Here is a 21,485-nt window from a genome sequence, read left to right as displayed (position 1 = left end):
AGGGAAGCCCAAGAGCAGCCCTCTAGTACCTACAGGGAAGTTAAGGGGAAGATGAAACCAGGCTCTTCACAGTGGCACATACTAGGAAGAAAAGGAACAATGGGCTTCAGTTGAAATATGAGAGGTTAAGAATATAAGGACAAAAGTTTTCACTGTAAGAACAGTCAAGTAGTGGAACTAAGAGGCTCTACCTTCTTGGGAGGTTTTCAAGATCCATCTGGACAAAACCCTAGGCAACCTGCTCTGACCTCAGAGCCAACCTTCCTTGGAGCAGGAGGTTGGACCAGAAACCTCCCGCAGCTTCACAAATCATTCTATAATCCTAAGGGAATGAGGAAACATTTCTTCACAGCCCATATGGAATACTGCACAAAAATAATGATAAAAATAAACTTCCAAAATAAAGAAAACATCAATCACTACCTATCATGCTAGCGAACTGGGGAAATGAGAAGGAGACAGTAGGATCATGAATTGACATACTGAAAATTGAACATTCCTCTAAGTGTCCTGGTTCTTCAGCTTCAGGTGCTACTTACTAAGAATTTTATGCAAGTGACATTGAAATTTTGTATTTCAGCTTTCTAACAAAAGACTAAGAGCTGCCAGACTGAAAAGAAGATCAAAGGCATAGGAGAAAAAATGATTTACTTTACACCTACTTGTGTATATCCTACTTTTGTCTGTATGCTATCAAGGCAAAAAGCGCTTAGTTTATACGTTCCTTAATCCAAACTCCACATGCCTTTGGCAACTGAAACAGAACAATAAAAACTTAGTAATTTCAAGTATTGGTGAAATATGCCATCTTTTGTCTAGATAAGCTCACAGCCATATGTAACTTCAGAGGGAATATTATTTAGCTATCTGAAGAAAAAAACCTTCTGAAAAACCCATTTCAAAGCTTGTTCACAAGTCAGGTGTATATAATCACACTGATGGAAAAAACACATCAAAATAAAAATCTTGGAAAAAATGAATGTTTTTAGTGAAAATATTTATTTTTTTTCCTTCTCATATTTTTTAATCACAAAATGAAAATTCTGGAACTCTCAACATTTTCAGTGTAAAAGATTTTTCGGAGTCTAGTACTCTACAGTAAACTGTTTCGTTTAATGAAAACAGATTTATCCTGAACACCAGCCCTGTGTTAGCACAATTTTGATGGAATACACCCTAGGAGGACAGGCAAGATAAAGTACGTGACCAGAGCAGATCAGAGAATCATAGAATAGTGGAGATTTGAAGGCATCTCTGCAGATTGTCTGGTCCAACCCACTTGCTCAAAGACAGGCCACCTAGAGCAGGTTGCTTGGGACTTTGTTCAGTTAGGTTTTAAGCACCTTCAAGGATGGAGGCTTCATGATTTCCCTGAGAACCACATTTTATTGTTTGATAAAACGCATTTCAGAACCAAGTTTCCTACATTTAGGAATTGCATATGCTTCAGTTTGTGCCCATTGCCTCTTTTTCTTTCAGTGGGCACCACTGAGGAGAGTTTGGCTTAGTTTTCTTTACTTTTCTCAACCAGGTAATTCCAAAAAATAGTAAAATCACTCTGGAGTCTTCTCCAGGCTGAACAGCCCCAGCTCTCTGGCTCTCCACATAAGAAGAACTCTGCAATCCTTGATCACCTGGGTGGTCTCTCACCAGACGTGCTCCCTAAACTTTCTGGGGAGCCCAGAAGTGAACTCAGAACTTGGGGGGTGGGGTGTCTCTCCAGTGCTGAGTGGAAGGAAAGGATCACCTCTTTCAGCCCACTGGCAATACTCTTCTTTGTGCAGCCAAGGATGTTTGGGCATCCTTGTCTGCCTTGGCCACAGGAACACAGCTTTTTGCTCAGCTTCTTGTCCAGCAGGATCCTGGGTGCTTCTCCGCCAAACTGCCTTCCATGCAGTCGCTGACCTCCTGCTGCAGTGTGTACTGGTTCCTGGGGTTGTTCCCCCCATGCACAGGGCTCTGCATTTCCTGTCATTGAACTTCATGAGGTTCCAGCGCGCTGAGGTCCCTCTGAATGGCAGCACAGCCATCTGGTACAGTGGCTCTGCATTGCAGATTTGTGTGATCTCTCATCTTGCTGAGGGTGCACTCCATCACCCAGGTAAATGCCTAGAGCAGCCAATATTCCCAAGCAGAATTCCCGATTTTGCCATTCACATACTATTTGAGCCCATCTTTTTGTTGCTTCCAAGACTAAGACAGATCAAAACATGTTCAGAGTGCTCCAGCTATAGGCACTACAGCCAGGATAATCCAATGTTACTTTGATAAAATGTGAAATTAATAGCAAATTAGCAAAGTGCTAATTAGCATGCTTTCTGTGTAAATGAGAAAAGATGCAAGTGGTGGCAAGAGGAAGACTGCAGCCTGTGACACCTCAGTGTGTTAATAACACATACTTTCACTAAAATGCATTTCCATGGATTTCCTGGACAACATTAAACTCTGAACAGTACTGTCTTTGAGACGTACAGTAGGATAAACTGAAAGAAACACTTCCTTGCTAACAAAGCCACTAAATAATGCATTTGAAAAAACACACCTTCAAGGACAAATTAAAGGTACTATGCCAAACTAAAAGTTACACTGTTCAACAAACACCTCATTTTCTTACCTAGAGCACTGTCTTGGTAATCAGCAAACCCGTATCTATTAATTTACACATTAGCTTCTCAGAATTATTTGAAAACTTAATTCTCTAGATGTAACTGAAAAGCAGTGAAGTCACAGCTGATATAATTTCTAATGCAGACCTCAGAATGAAATCCATTTAACACAACAGGATAATGATGTGACGTGTAACAAGTTTGTTATGCTGCACAAGACTCCTAAACGCAATAACCCATGCTTCGAATTCTAACTTAAAGGTTACTTTTGAATTACATACATCAAATAATGTATACCAGTTCAACTAAGGTTTACATAAGTAAATAAAATTATCCTTAATCAGTATAGCTTGATGAACAAGGTAGAATCATAAAAAACTCTTCCCTATGTAGCAAGAATATTCTTTGAATACAAACCTAAAACATAATTCTGGTTGACGCACTAGACAGAAACACACGTTTTTCTTTCCAACAGCACAATGACGCAATTCAGTAATCATGAGAGGTTATGTGCAGCATTTTTAGTTAGAATGGACACTGCAAAATGTGTGTCCTTCTCCCTCTAGCCATCTTTTGTGCAGCATGCTAAAGAATATTTAATTACTTTCTGCACCGTTCAACTGCTCTTCAAGTATCTTCATGGAAACATTTTCAGAAACAAGTTTAATTTTATGGATGCATTATATCAATAAGTACAGAACAAGCATGGAATTACCCTATATAGCACTAACAAGTGGGGGCTGATGGCTGGAAAGCAGTTTTGCATTATTATATGACCCAGCAGTCCTTTTCTGTGGAGATGTGATCCTGCTGTTCATCCCCATGGGGAAATTATCCAGCTGCAAACTGGGCTGTATTAGCAACTGCGGTCAGAGGCAAAAGGGAGCAAATCTGCCCCTCCATTTGGAACCTGTGAGACTGCTCCTGGAGCACTGTCCTGTTTAGGGCTCCCCAGTGTAAGAAAGAGCAGAGACAGGACACCAACATGGTCAAGGGGTTGAACAACAATATACAAGGAAAGGTAGAGCTGTATGCATTATTTCAATCCGAAGAAGACAAGACTAAAAGGAAGCTACAGAAAGGTAAGGCCAAATGATTCACTGATTGTCATCACAAAGAAGAGACAGAAGTATCTACACACACTATGACACTCCAGTACATTTTTTTCTTTTGAACAAATTTCAACAACTTCATACAAATGTACCTGAAATTCCTTTTTTTTTACTCCAACAGGCTAAATAACAACTGCAATGTTTAGGCTGTGGTTTTAGTTTTCTTTAATTTTACCCAAAGAAATCACAAGCATAAGAACTCTTGTAATGACCAAGGAGAAAAGGAGGATAACTCTGTAGCATGCTTGGTGAAGATGTAATATTTTCATACTCAGCAGGAAAATATGTGAACAAGAACTTAAATACACATAACAGTTTTGTGACAGAAGACTGCTCCAATGACAAAAGGTGGGTTGGATATACTAGTACTTCTCTTCCATTCATAGCAAAGAACAAGGTAACACATTCCTGTAAAATGTCTCATCCATGAAATAGCTATTCTGAGAGGAAAGGTCAAAGGAATATATTTTCCAAGGTTCCCGCATCTTAACTTATGCACTAAAAGTACATAACGAGTCAGAAATAAAGGCCCAGTAATCTATCAGTCATCTACTTTTTGACACTTTTTTCAGTACTGCAATTGGTACTCAAGGGCATTTCAAAAGGAAAAGGCAGTTTTTGTAACATATATGCATGGCAATTACCACAAAAAGCAAAGAGTCCCACTTCAAGAGTTCACTCATGTAGAACACTCGTCAAACGTCTTTCTGACATTGATCATTATGTAAATCAGCTTTTAAAGTATACCAAAAAAGATGTATTATTTCTTCCCTTTTAATCTTATCCTGCTACTTATCAGATATCTTAGTATCAGTTTTGAAAACGACAAAATAAAACAAGATACTATTTTCAAGTAACAACACTAGCTGATTCTATTTTAAAGTACATACCTGAATTGCTGAATTCATGAAACATGTATTCCCCAAGTTACTCAAGCCACACAGGCCTGGCTGCTCATTGTGTCTTCCTGGCTCTGAATAATCATAATTCTTATAAGCAGTATATGATGGGAGACAATAGTTTGAATTTTTCACACTGTAAGAAAACAAGACATCTTTCACAATGTAAACATGTCCTCTATAGTACTTTAAAGCATACAAGTACTTTATAGACTTAAATGATTAAAAAACTAACTTCTACAAACAAGTAAAGATTTAAAACACTTAACTTTAATGTAATAACATTAATGTCCATTTAAAAGTCACCTGTGCAAACAACCAAAATCACAAGTACTGCAGTAACTGCAATTATTACATCCCTACCCCTTTTTTACAGGAGCAGCTTCACAGCTTACTCTATTCTTCATTGCTCTGTCATATTTAAAACACTCAGACTTTAGACACCACCAGCAGCAATCAATCATTTACGTTCCTTTTGCATCCTGCTACTGCAAGAGTGAGGTCGGTGGGAATGGGAATGCAGAGTTACAGGTGAAAGCTGAGATTTCCAAGGCCACTGTGGCATAGCTGCCTCACTGCATCAGACAGTCTATTTATAGCTTCCCTGCTAGGACAGCACAATCCAGCGTGCAAATGCAGAAAAGCCTTGAGAGGTAAAGGAATGCGCAAAATGCCTTGCAACAACTTCAGTATAAATCTATGCTGCATTTGTTTGCAGATAGAAAGAACTGTAGAAGACTGAAATAGGTAAAATGATGATATTTAAAACAATTTTTTTCCAGATGAAATACAAAAATTTCAAATATAAACTAATCCTCAAAACAGTAAAGTGAGAATATCTGAGAACACTAGATAGGCAAAGAAATCTTGTAAGAGAACAACCACTTTAACCATTTCAGACACTGATCATAATGAAATCTGTGTGACAGCAGCTTTGGCTAAAGTTCATGAGTATTTCTGCAGCTACTAAGCATCATTCACATTAGAAGCAACATGAACAAAAATGTCAAAGTCAGACGCTAAGAATGAAGGAAAAATATGCAGCGCAAAGAATCAATCCTGACAAAAAACTGAGATTTGTAATTGCAAAAGTCTGAGGATGCAAGTGCCCAAAGTTACACTCCAGCCATTCCTCCTGAACACTATAATGCTCTTTACTGAATCCCAAATGTCTTCTCAGTGCACAAATACTCACTTTTCTGAGTTTTTCTGACCAGCCCCTTTAAGAAACCTATTGTCAGGTTTCATCAGATTTTAGAGATACCTGAAGCAGCAGGAGAGGCCTCTGTCACTACATAAAGATTACTATGTTTATTTTTACTCATTATCATTGTCTGGAGAGCAAAAGATAACACTGTAGTATATTTAAATTGCCTTTGTCATAATATTTGGTTATGCATCAGGTACAACATGAAGAAACTGTTTCTACAGGTAATGTAATGAAATTAACACTTATACTTCTTAAAATAAGCATATTGAAATGTACCGAGCATATGAACAAAGCTGCCAACTATCTGTCTTGACAGGCTGACACTACTAAATGATGCAAACAAGTCATTTCAGGAGCCTAAAGCAATGGTTACAAATGAAGGAAACAGAACAACTTCTCACTTAATCCCCCAGGCAAAATCCCTATTCAGGTGTATTTCATCTCCAACCCACATAATTTAAAAACCACTGAATACGATACAGCAATAAACAGAAATTCCAGTAAGACCTAAAAGATGCGTGTCCCTCCCTACTCTTCTGAATCCACTAACACATATTATGCTAATCCTTCTGTGTTATTCTTTCAATAAGATCAGCACTAAAGGCAGAAGAACATCAATGATCAATTAATTTAAATCCTCCATTTCATCAAAGGCAAAATCACATTTACAGAAATGAAGGCTTCAGACTGGATAAAATTTGCACAAACTATTTCTGATATCTAATGTATAGCTACCACAAAACAAAATTAAGTATCTACCAATCTGAGGCTTCCTCTTACACAGAACACCTCCTGTACTACAAAAACATTACAGAAATGTGTACCATACAAAGAAGCCTGATTCTTTCAAATTTTTACCATAATTTGTACTCTGTAGTGAGCTCTAGTAATTGCAAAAGCAGGCTTGCAATGACTACTATTTATCACTATTAATACACATAACCTGTTGTTTGATTTTTCTGCCTTATAAATCGTATTTGTCAGCTAAAATTATCTTCAAAACAAATGTTGGTATGTCCTTTAGAGTCACAGCATCTCATACCCATACGGAGATGCCAAAAGATCCTAGAAAGCTATAATGTACAATTTCACTAATATACTAAGGAAAATGTGCAATATAATATAATATAAATAAGGTAGAAGCATAAGCATGAAAATAACTAAGAAAATAACAAAGATAGTATTAATTAATGAAAAAGAAGTACTTTCTCAGAGAAGGAAATATTTCCAAGAAGAGTGGAACATTCTGAGCGTACAATTATATAACTGAATTAAATACAGAGATGTAGCTTTCTGTTTAGTATTTGGAGTCAAAAATTCTTGATGTAAAAGTATGTACTTTCAAGTACAAAGTGTATAATGGATATGACTTCATCACTGAACACAGACTCTGAGATAAGTACTGCTAAAGATTCATCTGCCTTACATCTTGTATTAAATTATTAATTTGTGATTTATAAAATATTTTGAAGTCATCATAATTGGACTATTGCATTTAAGGAAAACCATATACTTTTGCACTGAATATCCACATCCAGATGTACTGTGTTTTGATATACAAGAGAAAAATGACTGGTATTTCATTATACTACAGGGTACATATACCTATTAACTGATTTACAAATGCTTAAGTTATAATTAAATCACTTAAAAGGACCAATTCCTTATCTGAAATTTGTATCACTTCCTTTTAAAAACTTGTGTTGAAAATTATAACTTGTAAAATCACAACAAACAAACACATACCTCCAAAGCCCAAAATTTTTTCTTAAGTTCTAAAAGCTCACATTTTGGCTCCAAAATAAACCAATAAATAAAATTTAAGTCACATGAACAAACTATCTTCAAAAGCTGCAATAACTGGCAACAAGTTTCATAAGTGCCTCCTTTCCAGCAGGAAGCTACCAAAAAGTAAAAGAAAATAAGGAAGCCTTGATGGCTTGATTTAAAATCACAGCTCCCTAAAAAAAAGTCACTGTTAAGTGTTGTGTTTGGCAATACCACTGCCTTTTGCTCAAACACTAGGAGAAGAAGAAATTAGTTCTCAGCTGGATGCTCAGCTCTGATCAAGTAACTTTTTGCACAATCACATATACAATACTCTTCTTACTTACTACACATTCACACACAGTACAACAGACTGCAATTAATTACACAGATTTCAACTTTCAACAGTGAGAGCTGGGGCTACTCACAACTCGTAGAAGCACAAGTGACACTTCACCCCTTAGGAAAAATCACTTCTGATAAGTGCAGTATTTAACTGGAAGATACTGCGTATTTAATGTTTATGTCACCTTTTTAATATTTAACATCTTCAAATGTGATCACCAAATGCATGTTTAAAAAAATTCTTCAATTTTTTGAACGAATTGTAAGAATAAAGTTCTTCAATTTCCCCCAGCTTGCATTAAGGATGAGCACTCTCTGGTTTCAAGCATTTGAAAGATGCTCCATTATCTGTTAAAGTGAAATAATTCCATGTTTTTCTATATCCACCAACTTTTTTTACAGTTGTGTACAATCACAACGACAACAAAATTACACAAAAAGTTGGCCAATGCAATAGGAAAGCTCTTCTTTTAGAGTTTTATCACATTATTTATTTTAAAAACTTTCTAATTAGGAATATAAAGGAGAAAGCATGTAAAAGTGACAAGTCTCTTACTAAGCCTTTGTTCACTGCAATAGTCAAGCACATAGCCTGATCTCTCTCAAGACTTCTAGCACTAAGAAAGAGAAGTTAAGCTGCCGGCTACATTACAGCTAACACAATTCAGCTGTCATGATTTGAAATGTCACAGAGGCTGCTCTAATACCTTAGGAGCAATAAACAAGGGAAAACCTGAATACCATAAGGATAAGTACTTTATACCTTTCTTGTCCATTTAAATTCAGGCAGGATAATAATAGCAACAATGTATTTTTAGAATTATAAACTCCAAATGAAGTCTACACCTTTCCTTACAACAGCCGAAATTCTCCTTGGTGTCTTCCCTGCTGAAGAGTAAGAGTTACAAGCATTTCTGATGTTGTTTTATTTCTCGATGTCAGCATTACCTACACTATGAAATAGTAACCAATAACAATTCACAAGCCAAATATTGCAAAGCAATTCAAAATCCTTAAGCTAGGAGTTATAAAACACTGAACTTTGTTTATATTACACTGGGGTAATGAATTAAATAATGTTTTAAGGTATATTGCTTACTTTCTGTTGTTCATGTTGTTATAATTATTTGATAGAGATGGAGAGATCTTTGGTAAAGTTGAAAAATTGGATGCACCTGGGGACCTTTAAAAATATGAAAATGACAAATTAGACAAAAATGCTGAGATATTAAAAACTGTGAAAGAAATATAACAAATGAATGAAGCAGATAAACAAGCATGGAAAAGAAATACTTTTTTAAAAGTGGGCAAAGCACTAAAAATACCCAGGACATGCAGCCCTCAGAATCTGCCTTTTAACACTTGAAATCTTTCACAGTACTTATAACTTCGATAACTCCTTGAAGAAACAGAGCTATTAAAAACCAAAAGAAAGCACTGGTCACTGTGCTAAAAAAATTGTTTTCAGCTTATAGTACAACTGTAGATATTCTGATGCTCTAAAACTTAAAATGTGAAGTTTCTAATGTGGGAATTTTATTAATTTTTCATTTCAAACTAAATGGATGTTGAGATACGAAAATGATCAAGATAAATACTTCACGTTAATTTAACAGCAGCATGGAACCATTTAGTTAAAACTGTCTCAGTAATATTGTTAGAAAATTTCAGGATATTATGTACAACCCTGGATTTTTAAAAACATTTTTTTGCCAAAAATAGAAGCATTATCACTTATCCCCATGGTTTAGGACTACTTTAAAATACAAGAATACTGATTATTTTCATCACAAAGACTTCTGAATATAACAAATACAATATTTACAACTATCTTGCAGTGTATTTTTCTCGAGCAAAGCTTACAGGTGCACAAGGAAAAGACAGCATACTCATGTAACTCCCTGGTTTTGTGGGCCCTATGTAACTCCAACTGAATTGGAGTTCTGGTCGTCATTAAAAAGCTTTGAAGTACACGTTGCAACATCAAGAGAAGAACTTCTGCATGCTCAGGACTTTTTAAGCACCTTTCAAGAACTAAACTCCATAAGGAAATAAACATTTTTACACTGGGAATTTCCCCAAGTATATTTTCGCATTTATTTTCAACTTTCTGTTAATAAACCTTTTCCAAAAGAAAAGTTGCCAGGGAAGGGGAACCTCAATCCACACACCACTCACACCAATTTGATGCCAGAGCTAGCAAGAGTTGCTGCCCAGAGCCTGGAAAGGGTTCGGCGGTCAGGAATAATGAACCTGAAGTACAGCACAAAAGAATTCCAGCTACTGCAGGCAGCACCTCAGCTTTACTGAAGGCAGATAAGACTTTTTTGGATAAGCCATTCACAGGTCCTAGCCCTTACAGGGGGCCTGCTAGTGGGACAACTTAGCAGGGGAACAAAAAAAAATGCTGGAAGGTTCCGGGACACAATGAGGACAACTATCTGATCCAGGCGACTGAGGAGGTAAATAAGAAGAGCTTCTCAACTGTATTTGATACTTAAAACCAAGGAGGAAGAACTAGTTGGGAATGTGAAGGCTGGGGCCTTGGCCAAAATGACCTTAAGATGGTGAAATTTGAGATCCTGAGGGAGACCGTGGCAGAAAACAAGAACACAGCCCTGGATTACTGCAGAGCAGGCTTTAGATTTTATAGGGATCTGCTTGGACAAGTGCCATGGGATACAGCCCTAGAGAGAAGAGGGGCCCCCAAGAGAGCTGGATGATATTCACAGAATCATTTATGCTGGAAAAGACCCTAAGATCATTAAGTTCCTATGTTCAATAATGGTCCATCTGGAAAAGTAAAAAATTAAGCAAAGGCAGCGGGAAGCTTGACTGGATGAACAAAGAGCTTCTGATCCAAGGTGGATGTGAAGAGAAAGTGTCTCAGCAAAAGCAGCAGTAGGTATCTCGCTTAACCAGCCTGATAGTAATCTCTTCATAGGAGGCTATCTTGGCAGATGAAGGGGAAGCAATGGGTGTGGTTTATCTCAACTTCCTTAAGTTTTTCCACAGTGTCTCCTGCAACATCCTCAGACAAGCAGATGAAACATGGGTTACATAAGTGTATGGTCAGATGGACTGAAAACCATTCAATCCTATCCCTGGAGGGGCAGGTGACAAATGGAAAGCAGCTTGGCAGGGAAACACCTGGGGTCCTGCTGGACAAAAAGCTGCACATGAGCCAGCAGTGTGTCCTTGGGCCAACCACCTTAGCCCAGTGTGCTACACTGGGAAAAGCACTGTCAGCAGGTCAAGGGAAGTGATCCTTCTCCTCCACTAAGAATTGGCTACAGACACCTGGAGTGCTGGGCTCACTTCTGGGCTCCCTAGTACCAGAAAGACAGGAATATTCTGGAGCAAGACTCGTGAGACATCACAAAGGTCCAGCATTTGACCTATGTGAAGAAGCTGAGAGAGCAGAGACTATTTAGCTTGAAGAAGAGAAGGCTCCAGAACGATCTTACTGCTTGCATAAATACCCAATGGGAGGGAACGAAGAAGATGAAGCAAGAATCTTCTCAGCGGTGCCCACTGAAAGGACAAAAGTCTATGGGCATAAAACAAAATAAATAAAATTCCATCTGAACAGGGAATATGCCTGGATATGGTTACAGGCAATCTGCTACAGCTTCCCATGCTTTGAGGAGGGGAACTGGGTGATACTTTCTCAAGAGGTCCTTCCATTACAAGGACTCTCTCCCTTAAAGCTGTAGCTAGATTGGACTAGCATACAATTTTATAGCAAGCTTTAGTTAAACTATTCTCTTCTTACAAACCCTAACTAATTCAGCTAATCACACTTTGGAGCATTTGCAGTAAAAAAGGTTGATAGTTTAACATTCATCCATAAAAAAAAATTAATGTTAAGAACATACATTTGTTAAGTTTTTCAAACCTCCATTAATTTGTATTAATGAACATATTTGTTAAACTAACTTGAAAATATCTGTTGAACATCACCTATGTTTGCTGTTTACCCTCAGGAGCTCAGACACATGGTTATCTCAAATATTATTTATCAGCAAATGGCAGTCCAGCTCTTGGCTGACAAACAAGCTGACAGCTCTTGCTCACACAATTTAAGACATCACAGTAAGTCCCCAGTTAGCTCTATATACCACAATTCTTTCTTACAGAAAAGTTACATCTGTCTGCAGAAAGGCACATCTGTCTGCATAACAACTGCTCAGGGAAAAAAACCAAACACACTTTTTCCTTTGAAGATTCATGGACATATTTTCCTAAAAAACTTGGATAAATGGGCATTACATTATTTTAAAAAAGGACTTCTAAACATATTTTATCCTCCTCTTAACAAACATTATGGGTTCCAAACCAGTAAAAGAAAAGAATTGAGAAATTTAATGCTTTTCCAAGATAAAAAGGCCTGTAGTTTGAACCAGAAAAAAAAATCTGAAAAAAATTTTAAGAAAACATTCATTATTACAAGGAGAAAAAGAATTAAGCTATGAATGTGTGCAGTCTCACCTTTCTGTAGGTCAAAAAATGCCCCAGCTAACAACAATGTATTCCCTTTCACACATGAGAATTGTTTTAAAGTTAACAGCAGGCTGTCAGTAAATTATACTAAGTAGCCAGCTATTATATTAGGATGACTTATTCCACAGTGATATCTAAATAAAATAAGTATCAGAATGAAATCCATTACTTTTAAAACACACACAGAGATATAGATTGACAGGTCATTAAAAATTCTTACGTTTTTTACTGTATAGAAAGCACTTTTAAAGAATAGGATGGATCAGTAGATTTAAAACTTGTTTTTAAGTTTTCTTAAAACCCATCTACAACACTTTTTTAAGATTAGAAGGAAATAACCTAGTAGTTTATAGCTTTTTTGCATGCTTCCCTAACTTGCTTTTATAGTTGCATATAAACAGGTAACAACTTCTTAACAGAAAACTAACAGAAACCCTGTCCTGGCTATTCAGTCAGTAACCCATGGAATGTCAAAACTTGAGTTCCTTGCTTTTCCTCGTCTTAAGTTTTAAAATCACAGATTGGCTGAAAGGTTTTAAGTGATGTACAGTTTTTCCAGAACATAAGTAACTTGATTTTGTAGTACAGTTCTTCAAGTAATTTGAACTACAATTTTAGATTTTTAAAATTTATATTTATTTTTTAGTTTAAAATAGCATCTTGACAATAATAAACCATTCAAACAGGATTAGATGTTTTTTCTGCATGTGAAGTAATTTCCCATATAAGGACACAGATTAAAAGAAAGAAGTCTGCACAGAGATCTCAAATCTTCATTAAATACTGGGATCAGCAGGAACTAAGCTACAAAAATAACTGGGATCTGTATGTTTGCATAAATTTGTCATGTGTCTGACACTGGAGGAGACAGCGACTTACAGACATGCTAGTATAACAAAATTTTCTCCAAAGATGATCATTACTGCTAAGTAATACCTCTTTTGGGAGCAGGTGATGTTTAAAACATTCCAGAATAAACAGAAAGTTTCACAGAAGTCAAACTCCCAGGACAAAAAACATCCCAGCAGCTGCTATAAACAACCTCTCAGAAAGCAAAAAATCCAGCTATTCCTAAACCTGACTAACCCTGTGAACATTTGAAGAATGTATACCACATTCAGATACTTTCAGACAAAAAACCCCAACACTCACAAACATTTTAAGCAGCATAAAATGTGACAAAATAGCTAATGTCATTAAATCATGCAGGGTTTTTACAGTGGATGTTGCAATTACTTCCAAAATTCCGAAGTTAGAAGAGCAGTACACATAAAACAAATGCAAACACTGGCAAGCTTGAACAAAGTGCAGAACTTAAGTTGTATAGCATGGTCTCTGCTCCTACATGAAAACAATCTCAAAATCACTCTTTTCTAATTTCAGAAGAAGAGACAATTATGATGATAATCAATCTTTTTTTCTTGTACGAATTCATTATACTCTCAAGAAAAACAGAATTACCAATTTAAAAAGTGTTCCTTCCTGTACTGAACTGAGGTCCCAACCTGGCCACTTTCAAAGTACGTTCTTTTCTTGCAGAAGAAAATATGCTTACACATTTTACATACTTCTCATGAAAAACTGACAGCAATCATCATCTGTAGTAGGAGGAATACAGAAAAATTGCCAAAAGAAGCAATATAAAAATTGCTGTTATGCTTCTGCGAGAAAGAGGTAGGGAAAATGTGCAGAACACCTTTCCATCTTACTGTTTCTCATCTTCAATCACCAAAATAAAGATTCTGCTGTCATTCTGACAGACCTCAGAAGGCTGGAAAAGTGAGCAAACAGGAACCTCCTGAAGTCCTGTCAAGGCAAATACAAAGGCCTGCACCTGGGGAGGAACAACGCCAGGAACCAATACACTGGGAAGAAGTGGGTGTGTGGGCAGGTGACAAATGGAAAGCAGCTTGGCAGGGAAACACCTGGGGTCCTGCTGGACAAAAAGCTGCACATGAGCCAGCAGTGTGGACAACCACCTTGGCCCAGTGGGAAAAGCACTGTCAGCAGGTCAAGGGAAGTGATCCTTCTCCTCCACTAAGAATTGGCTACAGACACCTGGAGTGCTGGGCTCCCCAATACCAGAGACAGATATCCTGGAGCAAGTCAAGTGAGACACCACAAAGGTGGTCAAGGATTGCAGCATCTGACCTCTATGGAAAGGTTGAAAGCTGGGATCATTCAGCCTGGAGAAGATAAGATTCCAAAACAATTTTATCAACATGTATAAATAACCAGTGGGAGGGAATGAAGAAGATGGAGGAAGACCCTTCTCAGTCATGTCCACTGAAAGGAGAAGAGGCAATAGGCAATAAAACTGAAGCATTGGCAATTCTTTGTAAATATAAGGACTTTCTTTCAAAATAGGAATTACCAAACAGTGGAACAGGTTTTCCAGGAAGGCAGCAGAGCCTCCATCCTTGGACATGCTCAGAACCTTTCTGGACAAAGTCCCAAGCAACCTGCACTAGATGACCTGTCTTTGAGCAAGTGGGTTGGACCAGAGAATCTGCAGAGCTGCCTTCCAACATCACCTATTCTGTGAATCTGTAAAAAGCTTAGCTCATGTTCTGAAATGATCCTGCCTTTTTAAGCTTTATTATCCTTCATGCTTTCCAATATCCCATATTTTGACATTTCTAAATATGGCCTTTTATACCTTGACATCAGAATTAGTTTACAACTTGTACTCTTCAAAAAGAAGCACTACAAAGACGTAATTTCAGCACTGAGCCAGTGTGTGACCAATGACAGGGCTACAGAAAGGTATGTGGATATATGCTTTTTGTGTTGACAAGCTAATATCCTAATGGACCTCACACAGAAAACTCCAAAGTGAGTTTAATATTTCTATCCCTTTAAAAATTTATTAGGTTGTTAATGAAGTTTTTATACAGATGTAAAAACTTGTCCTATTACCTGTCCTGGCCTGTTGATAGCTACTATTTGAATTCACTAAATTTTGCAAACTTTCCATTATTACAGTGTATTTAAGTATCAAATTCCCAACTTTCTGATAGCTGCCAGATGTAAAAACCACACCCAACCTCACAGTAGTACTATTCATCCTCATTTGCTGGTTTACTTACAGCCTTCTCTGACACCAGCATTGTGAATTAGCATTTCACTTGCCCCCGGATCAAGCATTTTTCAGGAGATATTCTTTAATTTATATACTCCTCCTGAATGCTTTCCATGGAAAAGAAGTTTGGCAGAAAAGCAGATACCATCACCAGAATATCTTCCAACCAAAACTTCCAAAATAATCCATGACATTGACTTATGTAAGTTCTTTTAACCTTTCAAAGATGTATCTAAAAGATAATTCTTGACTAAGAATTTAAATTTCTACTAGATGTTTTTTGAGGTCAAAGATTAAACTTCAAGTTCTTAGAATCCCATTATTTCTAATGCTCCACATTCTTTAAAGCCTTGTGTTACAACATCTTGATAAGCAAGATTATACTGTTCATACTAATCTTAAATTGAACTCAGACTTCATTAAAGAGCTTAATAGAAAATAGTCTTCCAAATATAACTGCTTGAGATAAAACACCAAAGATAAAGAAACACTGTCCTTCAAATGATAAGCAATGATACTCTAAAAATGCTTCAGAACAGTGACTTTTAACTACACGCCTATGTAACTTCAAAAGGAATAAAGGGCACTTAAAAGAACTTAAACTTTTTTATGAAAGATACGATCAAGAACCAGCCAACAAAGGCAAGAAACACAGTTAACTATTTGTGAGCCTGACATCATATTAATTAAATGGTTCCAACTGTTCTTCAAAATCAAGAGAAAATTATTAAGATACTGGAAATAAAATTAAAAATAGTTAAATGAAGAAAAACACACAAGTCTTTCTATTCACTTGCCATTATCAAGGTGCTATTCATAACAGTAGTAGGAAAAATAGACAACAAAACCAACATCATTCTGCATTAACTGATGACAGCCCAACAAAGAATAAAAGCCACATGATGGTAATGTAGGCTGCAATTCAAATAAACTTTGTGGGTAAATATTATGCTCTGAAGACAAAAGGAACAGGCTGTTCATGAAAATATTTACATGTAGGAAAATTCTGATAAAATCTGTGTTGACCTAACAGATTCAACTGTGCTTTGAAACAGAAATCTAAATAAAATATGCTGAGTTTTACAGTTTTCTACTATGGATTTTTCTCCCCATTTTTAGCAGCATAATGTATAGCATTGGTTGAAATCAACAAACTTAAGCAATGTATATGCAGGAATTCACTATTATTATGCTATGTTCTACAATGCTCGACTTATTTTACTTATAGCAAATATATTCAGGTGTCCTTTCAATTAAATATCTGAAGGCTGATTTTCAAGATAAAACGCCACTTTTAAAAACTTTTTTTCATAAAGCAAAATAATATGCAAACTAATCATGTGACTGGAATTCATAACTTACTTAGGAGTTGAAGGACCTCTTGGCCATGTTCCATCCTCATTCTTCTGTTCTATCACCAGGACCTACCACAAAAAGTGTAGTAAGAAAACTGAAATAAAAATATCAGTAGATTGCTTTCTGTTCCATCTTTTCAATGGATTTGCTGACATGTGATCGAGAAAAGACTGATATTTAAGTTACTATCACTGAGATTCAAGAATATTCCATTACACTCTGTATTCCATCCATTACACTGCTCTCTTCCTCTTCCTACCCATCATCTTTATTTGGGCAAGTCAATAGTTCTATTCCTCTACAACCCATGGATGGCGAGCCACTTATCTTTCCAAGAGGTCAGAAGATGACCTGCAATGTTTAAGCAGCACCTGTGAATCTACAGGAATCACATGTCTATACAACAGCCCTGGTAAGGAAGGGATAATTCCTGAAGGAATTTTGCCTCATACAGAGGGATAAAAAAAAACCAACCCAAAACACCCAAACAAAACTATTTTCTGCCTCAATTAGCCCTAAAACCATACCTGTATGGTTATTCCTGTATATTTTACCAAAGCATATATCTAATATTATTTTTTCAACACGACAGTTGGCTAATGAAATTAATTTCATTCAATTTGTTATTGGTATGGAAAGGAGTACAGAACACTCAGTCCCAAACACAGGCATCGGTTGTCATTTGAAACTCCTTTGGGTATTTGAGATAGCTCTCCTATGCTGGCAGATATGACACAGGACCTACAAACAGCTCATGCCTTTTTCTGGATTGACAGCTGAGATAGCTGGATCCTTTGAAATGGCAACTAGACTCTAATGCTTAAACTGAATCCAACTCCCCACTCCCAACGCAACTAATTCTGCACAACTGTACACTGATGTTTCAGGACACTAATAGACTGCCATGCTGTGCCTGTATGCATCTACACCGTGACATAAATTCAGCTAAGTTCTAATGCTCAAAACCTTGTGTATAAGCCACTTGAAGATGTAATCACATTTTCAGTCTGAACACACTTGAGCACGAGACTGAAAACAAGCCTTCTATCATGACCAGCTTTCTATCAGGAACAGAGTAGTCTGCTATCCTTGGTCATTGATGCTGAAAGACTTATTCTGCCATACTTGACTTACTCAGAACGTACTAAACAGAAAGTAGATTTAGACTGAAGAGTTCAATGGAATCTCTAAAGGCATACTTCAGAAATCAACTGATAAATTCGAAGCATTACTTTACTCAATCGTATACACTATTATTACTATTAGGTTAGACAGTCTGAAATAGTCAGAATAACTATTATTAGATTAGGAAGCTCAGCAAGAAAAATATCCATGTGTGTGTCAGCAAGTGCAACTGACCAAACACATATAGCCTACCACAACATTTAGCATTTTCAGAAACCATGGTTAAACTCCTTTTTAAACAGTATTTGTTTTGCTCAAAGTACAGATGTCACCTAGAGATCCTGTCATGGCTTTATTAGACCACGATTGCTTCATAGTTAATGTTTCACTGGGATAGAGATAATTTTCAAGTTACATCTTTGATGTGAATCTTTTATGGGAGATGTGGGCTCTTCCACAGGACTTCTGCATTGTTAAAATTACCTGTGTGAGGGTTTTAAGTGCATGCAGCATGAAGCTACAGGACACAATAGTTCAAGCAGCAATTTTGGTGCACTGATTACCTACCTTCCATGCCATTAAAAAAACTGAAACACAGCCTAAATACTGCTGGCAGATAGGTTATAGTCAAATATTTCAAAGCAAAAAGAAATACTTTAATATAATCTCGCCTAAAGTTACTGCCATCAAATTTAATCCATCCGCATTTGTAGTGTGACTGCATGACTGCAGCTGTTGAAAAAACATTCAACTCTATTTGAAGACTAACGAATCAGTGTAATAATCTGAAAAGTTATTCTATCAATGCAATTGCTCAATCTGTTTACATTTATATTTTGTAGTTTAACATTCAATGCTTGTTCTTTATATTCATCTGGAAGGGTGAGAAAGTTATCTTGTGAGGAATTCCTCTGTAAAGTGATGATTTTGAAGTGATGACATTGCCTCATGTTAAAGCAGGCTTACAAACCTCTGTCTCTGCTGTTCTTATCAAAGTATTTTCATTTTTTTGTTATTTTGTTTGTGAAATCTAGACAGCAGAATCTAAGTAGAAGACATTTTTCTTTTAGAATACCTAAAAAGTTCTTCAAATGTTGAATTTCATTACAGGAACATATCCAAGATCCTAGGAATAATTATTTACTTCAGATTTTACCAAATTCATGTCAGCAATTTCATAAAATTTGGTAAACATAAGATTTAAAATTTAGATGTATATTAAAAATTTTAACTAATCAGGAGAGTTAAATTCTCTCTTTCATCTCTCTTTTCAGTCTTTAATCCTGAAAATACACACAAAGACTACTTTAATTTCAAGAAATTTGCTTACAAAATCGTCTATCCTTAACATAATCTATTAGAAAGTGATTTTCATTAAAAAAAAAACCAAAAATCATTGGGTATAGCCACATTTTCATGAGCAACAAGATAAATGTATTCAAGACAAGAAATAATATTTCACTGTACCTGTCCCTGGTATAAACCAGCATCCTGTATGGTACTGTCTGGTTTATTCAAAGGTTCAAAAGTATTACTCATGTACTTGTTCCACAATCTGGTCTCTTTTTCACCTGGAATATTGAAGATTTTTCTTATCTCCTTTTCAATTGTGTCTGTTTTGTGAAGGAAAAAACACAAATTTAATATTTTAATACACAAACAGTGTAAGGTCAAATAAAGCATCAGAATTCATCTCCTCATATTCAAAATATGAATGAAACTGTATAAATTGCCAGGCAACTACACCATTTTGTAGGACAAGCAGGAAGTTGCTAGTTAGCTTCCCTTTAAAATGGAAACAGTCAGAGGACTGAATTCCTTAGCAAGGCAGACCAAATAAAGAGAAGCTGATAAGTAACAGATGACAGGAGCCATCTACTAATTTCTGAGTGCATGAACAGAGGAGTGTGGGGAGGTTGCAAATTACCAGAAGTGAGACTGATAGCAAAATCAAGTGCAGGAAGTCATTCTGTTCCCTAAATCAACCCTTTTTGGGTTTTATGCTTCTACCCATATCTAAGTGCAATTAGCACAAACCACACTATATAATATATGTGTGAAGTTTAATTCACATGTCCACAGGAAAAAAAAAAGACTGCTCTGTAAAACTGAAGCACAAAAATTTATTCTGAAATAAAGGTGAAATATTTTACGTCCCTGAAAGATTCAAAGAAGAAAGCTCTGCGAGCTCCTACTCTACCTAACAGAAATAGAACCAGTGTTACATAATTTTAAGGTAGCATAGCTTATGTACAACTTATGTACATAGCTTCTGTACTAAGCATAGCTTATGTACAAAGTTGTACAACTTATGTACAACTGAAATCTAAGAGAAGTTTTTAATTAATACTATTCTCCTTACAAAAAAGTAGAGTTTACTGAAAAGCTGGGTTTTTTTAAACTAATGTGTACAGTGCTGTACCATAGCAATCCCAATTAGCTGCTTTTTTAAATTGGTAGATTCACAAAGGCCCATGGAAGCTATATCTCATAACAGCTAGCACAGAACAAAACAGGAGCCAAAAATCAAATACTTTATCCCTGATGATCACTGAAAGTACAATTATAAAAATGGGCCCTGTAATCTCTTTGAAAGACATTCCTCCGAAGTCTAAGGATAAGACACTAGTGTGTCAGCTTCTCTTGCTCCCTTTTACTCAAGATTTTTTTCTCTTCCACTAGGTTGAACAGGAAAAGTCAAACTGAGACCCAAAACTTAAAACTACCTTGCAGAAGTCCAGACATTGGCTTGAGAAATGTATGACAATGGGCCAATATAATATTTGTAGATATTGTAGGGAACTGCATACAGTTTGTTTCTATACTAGTTATCACACATTTTTGTCTGAAAGAAAGTGTTAGACTGGATCATCTGTTTTTGCAGGAGATGATATATAAGCAAGGCAGGTGATATCAACAAAGCAAGCGACTTATTTGATTTGTTGGGTTAAAAAAAAAACATCATGTACTGTCTGAATCAATTCCCAACCAATGAATTAAAATAATTATATCTGAATATAAGAATACAACTAGTCAGCAACATCTTGTAAAAAAAAGTAGAAAATCTAGATCTATCAATGGCTTTCACTAAAAGAAGAATTTACAAAATATAATTTTTCATTCTATTAATACCATGGCAATTAATTAACTGAGCACTGCAGGTAGTTTTCTTTACAAGCACTAAGCTAATATTTATTAAGTTAGTTTTTAACATATTCCAGCTTTGCTAAGAGAACTATTACAAGACGGGAAGAATCAATCCCATTGGATGACTACACAATTATTATGTCCAAGATTCTGGGAAGAGCATGTTCCACTTGACTACTATGCCATTTTTGAAACTCTGAAAATAAGATTCTTTTATGTACATCCATGAACATATAACCAATGCTCACTTCATAATTCTTCCTTCCATCCTCACCAACTATTACTGGAGTGCTGGCTTATGAAGTAAAGTGGAAGTGCCTGCTCCAACATATA

The 21,485-nt window shown here is 36.3% G+C and overlaps 1 protein-coding gene across 4 annotated transcripts in view; it reads right to left on the bottom strand.

Moving 5' to 3' along the window:
• Window positions 1-21,485, bottom strand: part of USP15 (ubiquitin specific peptidase 15) — a 55,297-nt gene that overhangs the window by 14,139 nt on the left and 19,673 nt on the right. For 3 of the 4 annotated variants that reach the window (XM_041465475.1, XM_041465479.1, XM_041465478.1), the window contains 4 exons: window positions 19,473-19,618; window positions 16,887-16,948; window positions 9,039-9,122; window positions 4,609-4,753 (listed from right to left, as the gene is read on the bottom strand). In XM_041465475.1, the coding sequence (XP_041321409.1) occupies window positions 4,609-4,753; window positions 9,039-9,122; window positions 16,887-16,948; window positions 19,473-19,618 (437 nt within the window). The remainder of the gene's footprint in view (window positions 1-4,608; window positions 4,754-9,038; window positions 9,123-16,886; window positions 16,949-19,472; window positions 19,619-21,485) is intronic. The other variant, XM_041465477.1, reaches the window with a different exon arrangement.

This window comes from Pyrgilauda ruficollis, unplaced genomic scaffold (genome assembly GCF_017590135.1).
Source record: "Pyrgilauda ruficollis isolate IOZ18807 unplaced genomic scaffold, ASM1759013v1 scaffold19, whole genome shotgun sequence".
NCBI lineage: Eukaryota > Metazoa > Chordata > Aves > Passeriformes > Passeridae > Pyrgilauda > Pyrgilauda ruficollis.
The sequence above is the reverse complement of the archived record's forward strand: the minus strand, read 5'-3'. Positions and strand labels throughout refer to the sequence as shown.